Source organism: Benincasa hispida, chromosome 3 (genome assembly GCF_009727055.1).
Source record: "Benincasa hispida cultivar B227 chromosome 3, ASM972705v1, whole genome shotgun sequence".
NCBI classification, from domain to species: domain Eukaryota; kingdom Viridiplantae; phylum Streptophyta; class Magnoliopsida; order Cucurbitales; family Cucurbitaceae; genus Benincasa; species Benincasa hispida.
This window is the reverse complement of record NC_052351.1, coordinates 3,033,059-3,038,977: the sequence shown is the minus strand read 5'-3', so window position 1 is coordinate 3,038,977 and position 5,919 is coordinate 3,033,059. Positions and strand designations below refer to the sequence as shown.

The following is a 5,919-nucleotide window of genomic DNA, read 5'->3' as shown; positions in this document are numbered from 1 at the left end:
TGAAAATAAAGCAGATTGATAAATTATATAAGAATCAGTAACATTATTTTATTTCCATTATAATATTCATGATATTAAATTCACATGGAAAACCGAAAAGTAAACTAGCTTGTTGCCACTTGAAAGCCCAGGGAAAAATGGAAAAAATAAGATAAAATAAATTTGTTTGTAATTTTTCTAAAAAATACTTTTAATGTTTAAAAAAAACATTCCTTCAAGATTTTTTATATTTATATTTTATTTTTATTATTATTGTTTATTATTTTTTGGAATGGTTCACAAAACGAAATCAAGTTTAAAAAAAATAGAAATATCAATTTTAACCTTAAGCAATCAATTATTCATGTACAAATTATTAATTCAAGTCTAACTCATAAATTTAGCAATCAATTTAGACCCTTTATTACAATTCTTTAAAAATCATTCATACATTAATTCTCAACATGTGTATAGACTTCTTCAAATGTCGATTTTACAAAAATGAATTATAAAGTAAGTGAGTGATTTCCAAATGGAAAATCTTCGTCTAATAGTCTTAAATGAGCAATTTATTGATAGTAAAAGATTTAATTGATATAATTATAAATTTCACATGAAAATTTTTCAAACGAAATGCAATATAAGGTATAAATTCATACACATGCAAAATTTACGGTTTAAATTGATATTTTTTTCTTGTACATATATATTACAAGCCATCATTTAATGGAAAAACAAGAACCAACATTCCTTGAACAAAGAAGAATGCATTACACTTAAAAGGAGGATACATACTCTTGAATGATGCATTTTAAACATCACACAACTTTATTGAATAATATTAGAAACCATGATCACCAAAATAAATGCATCCCCAAACAACAGTCTAAGAAATTCTTAAAAAGGCAGATAGTGATGGAAAAAATTCTTAACACTAGAATACAAATCTACTTTGTTTATTTAGTATAATAACAGAGATGAATGATTAAACTTCCGACTTCAAAGAGAAGAAATACATTGTTAACTACCATTAAATTAAGCTCACTTTAAAATGACATACTTCTTTTATTCAACATTTAACATATCACTAAATGATATATTATCAATTGTCATCGACCTCACACCATTCTTAAATTCTTTTTATTGGCCAAAGAAGGAATCAAGATAACAAAAAAAAAAAAAAAAAACCTAATAAATATTTAAAGCCTTGAGCATCAGTACATATTCAGTAGTTTCACAATGAACCTAGACTGTTACATTTAAGCCTTCAAGATTCGACTAAGTTAATAGGACCCTCTTTCGCAAAGTATAACATTTGAATTTCAAATTCAAATTATTGAGACAAGAGGCCGATTCAGCTCTGTTTAGTTAGCTAAGTTCAAGGCGTTAAAAAAAGTTTATTTTTATGTTCACAGGATATTAGAGGACCCAAACCACACAATTCATAAAAACTCCATATTTTGTATCTTTGGTTTTTTTTTAAAAAAAAAAAAAAAATTAAACGAAAAAAATACCATTTTTGTCTTTAGGCTTTGGGTAGAATTTTTATTTGGTCCCTTAGTTTAAAATGTTATACATCTTGGTCCTCAAGTTTTGAGTTTTATTTCAATTTAGTCCCTAAGCTTCAAAATATTATAATTTTATCTTGAGATTTGGAGTTATGTCAATTTGGTTTCCTAAGTTTCAAATTTTATTTTTTAACCTCAATTTTTCAAATTAAATACTCACTTTTGAAATTATTAGGCGTCAATTTTCTATTAATTAATTAAAAATAACCATGAAGTGAAAATTTAAAATTTAATTTTAAAGTGAAAAAATAGTTGAAACTTAATTAATTATAATTCTTTTTTTGATTTTTTAATTTATAAATATAAAATTAATACTAATGATGGAAAATGAGTATTTAGTGAGATTAAAAGTGTAAATCTCGAAACATAGGAACTAAATTGAAGTAAAATCAAATGTTCAAGAAAGAATTTGTAACATTTTTGAAACTTAGGGATTAGATTGAAACTAAACTCAAAATGGAAAGATTAGAAATATATCATTTTAAAACCTATGGACTAATATAGGAACTAGACCCCAAACCTAGGTACCAAAAAGATATTTTTCCCAAAATTAAATTACTTCATAAAACTATTTTGGTCAAATTCTAAATTTGGTCCCTATGATTTTAAAAGTTAGAATTTAGTCACTATAATTTTGATAAAACTCATAAATAGTCCTATGGTTTTGATAAAATTCTCATGAATAGTCACTCTATGGTAGAGACTATTTTATGAATATTTGATCAAACCATGAGAACTACATTTTAATTAAAAACGATAGGAACTAAATTATAAACTTTCTACAAACCCTAGGAACCAATTTGCAATTTAACCAAATATTTTCAAACTTCAAACCATTGGAAACTATAAAGAATAATTTTAAAAAACTTGCATTTATTTTTGACTAAATAGAAAACAAGAAGTGGGTTTAAAATGGTAAAAAGTCAGCTTATTGATGATTTATCAATAAATCAATAAATACTACAGATTCTTTAGTAAATCAAAACTTTAACAGACAGATCAAGAAAATTTCAATCTAATAGGTTTCTCTATTATAGATTACGTAGGGGCTAGCTAGCTAGGAAGTAAACAGTTAATATTTAGAAGTTCAAAGAGGAAAGAATCATCACTCATCTTCTTCGAAGTCCATAAGAAATCAGTCAAGTTCTCAGAGTTATCAATGGCTCCCTCTAGTGATGCAGGATCCCTCCTTTTTAGGCTTCCCCTGCATTTTCAGACAAACATTGAGGCGATGAGGAAAATTCCTTTTCTAAAACAATCTTTTAAACTGTTTCTCAAGTAAAATTGAAGATTATAAAAACAGTTTTCTAAGTTCAGTATAGTCATTTCTAATAATAAAAGAAATTTGGAGAAATATACTAAAAGTGTGGCATAGTTTTGTAAGGTACCTTATATAAGCATGGTATTGGTAAGGAGTATAAGAGTAATTGATTGATAGTCACTGAATATTGTTATAAATAGAAGCATGTGAGTTGAAGGAAGATAGGCTATAGTCGAGTGTTTAGGGCTTGAGTTAGCATACTCAAAAGGGGGTTCCAAATGCCTTGAACTTGGTTTAGTCATCTTTTATATTTCAATATAATTCAGATCTTAGTCTTGTTAGGAGTATCCTAACAAGTTTATGCATTACAAGAATTCATTCAATTTTATCTCTTAATTCATAAAATTTTCAATATGTAAGAGATTCATTAGCACAAAATCGAGAGTTTGACATTTCTTTTTAAATTATATGACTCAACTTGTATTTTAGCCAAAAATCTATCACTCCAAGAATTAACTCGCAGTTAGGTAGAGCCGCAATTGCAACTTCAACTGAATTGAAAAATCAAATATAAGAGATATATTCCTAGTTTTTCCTTGTGTAACATGTTTATTTTTCTTTTGCAGCTCAAATTAACAAATGTACAGTATCAAAATCAGAGTTTTTCCTAACGATCAAAGTGTTGATTATTTTCTTTATTGTGCAATTTTATATTGTACTTATTGTATTATATTTGTTATATTTTATCTTTTCTTATTTGTAATTATTTTATTCTTTCTTTATTTGTAATTGGGTATTTCTTCTCTTTAAGAAACTCTTTCCTCCTAAGATTAATAGGAGAAAAAAATAATGGTTTCTAGCATGTATCAGAGCAACAAAATTTTTGAAACCCTAAAAACTCAAAAAAAAAAAAAAAAAAACACGATGCTTAAAACGAACCAAGGCAACCTAGGAAAAAAATTATAAGCTAACGGACAGCGGCAACCAGGTTCGCAGAAGACTGCGTTTTTCTAGGTTTTCAAAAAGAAAAAGAAAAATAGAGTTTTTTTTTTTTTTTTCTTTTTTTGAGTTTTTATTTAGGGTTTCAAAAATTTTGTTGCTCTGATACCATGCTAGAAACCATTATTCTTTTCTCCTATTAATCTTAGGAGGAAAGAGTTTCTTAAAGAGAAGAAATACCCAATTACAAATAAAGAAAGAATAAAATAATTACAAATAAGGAAAGAATAAAATATAACAAATATAATACAATAAGTACAATATAAAATTGCACAATAAAGAAAATAATCAACACTTTGATCGTTAGGAAAACTCTGATTTTGATACTGTACATTTTGTTAATTTGAGCTGCAAAAGAAAATAAACATGTTACACAAGGAAAAACTAGGAATATATCTCTTATATTTGATTTTTCAATTCAGTTGAAGTTGCAATTGCGGCTCTAACCTAACTGCGAGTTAATTCTTGGAGTGATAGATTTTTGGCTAAAATACAAGTTGAGTCATATAATTTAAAAAGAAATGTCAAACTCTCGATTTTGTGCTAATGAATCTCTTACATATTGAAAATTTTATGAATTAAGAGATAAAATTGAATGAATTCTTGTAATGCATAAACTTGTTAGGATACCTCCTAACAAGACTAAGATCTGAATTATATTGAAATATAAAGATGACTAAACCAAGTTCAAGGCATTTGGAACCACCCTTTTGAGTATGCTAACTCAAGCCCTAAACCACTCGACTATAGCCTATCTTCCTTCACTCACCATGCTTCTATTTATAACAATATTCAGTGACTATCAATCAATTACTCTTATACTCCTTACCAATACCATGCTTATATAAGGTACCTTACAAAACTATGCCACACTTTTAGTATATTCTCCAAATTTCTTTTATTATTAGAAATGACTATACTGAACTTAGAAAACTGTTTTATAATCTTCAATTTTACTTGAGAAACAGTTAAAAGATTGTTTTAGAAAGGAATTTTCCTCATCGCCTCAATGTTTGTCTGAAAATGCAGGGGAAGCCTAAAAAGGAGGATCCTGCATCACTAGAGGGAGCCATTGATAACTCTGAGAACTTGACTGATTTTCTTATGGACTTCGAAGAAGATGAGTGATGATTCTTTCCTTCTTTGAACTTCTAAATATTAACTGTTTACTTCCTAGCTAGCTAGCCCCTACGTAATCTATAATAGAGAAACCTATTAGATTGAATTTCTTGATCTGTCTGTTAAAGTTTTGATTTCACTAGAATCTGTAGTATTTATTGATTTATTGATAAAATCATCAATAAGCTGGACTTTTTACCATTTTAAACCCACTTCTTGTTTTCTATTTAGTCAAAATAAATGCAAGTTTTTTAAAATTATTCTTTATAGTTTCCAATGGTTTGGAGTTTGAAAATATTTGGTTAAATTGCAAATTTGGTTCCTAGGGTTTGTAGAAAGTTATAATTTAGTTCCTATCGTTTTTAATTAAAATGTAGTTCTCATGGTTTGATCAAATATTCATAAATAGTCTCTACCATAGAGTGACTATTCATGAGAATTTTATCAAACCATAGGGACTATTTATGAGGTTTTATCAAATTATAGTGACTAAATTCTAACTTTTAAAATCATAGGGACCAAATTTAGAATTTGACCAAAATAGTTTTATGAAGTAATTTAATTTTGGGAAAAATATCTTTTTGGTACCTAGGTTTGGGGTCTAGTTCCTATTTAGTCCATAGGTTTTAAAATGATATATTTCTAATCTTTCCATTTTGAGTTTAGTTTCAATCTAATCCCTAAGTTTCAAAATGTTACAATTCTTTCTTGAACATTTGAGTTTTACTTCAATTTAGTTCCTATGTTTCGAGATTTACACTTTTAATCTCACTAAATACTCATTTTCCATCATTAGTATTAATTTATATTTATAAATTAAAAATCAAAAAAAGAATTATAATTAATTAAGTTTCACTATTTTTTCACTTTTAAAATTAAATTTAAATTTTCACTTCATGGTTATTTTTAATTAATTAATAGAAATTGACGCCTAATATTTCAAAAGTGAGTATTTAATGAAAAATTGAGGTTAAAAATAAAATTTGAAACTTA

At 26.6% G+C, this 5,919-nt stretch overlaps 1 protein-coding gene across 1 annotated transcript in view; it reads left to right on the top strand.

Annotated features, from left to right (window-relative positions):
* LOC120074637 (protein PLASTID TRANSCRIPTIONALLY ACTIVE 12, chloroplastic) overlaps nt 1–5,134 on the top strand; it is a 16,847-nt gene extending 11,713 nt beyond the window's left edge. The window contains exon 11 of the mRNA XM_039027822.1: nt 4,837–5,134. Within this exon, the coding sequence (XP_038883750.1) occupies nt 4,837–4,935 (99 nt within the window). The 3' untranslated portion in view covers nt 4,936–5,134. The remainder of the gene's footprint in view (nt 1–4,836) is intronic.
* The last annotated feature ends 785 nt before the right edge of the window (nt 5,135–5,919 follow it).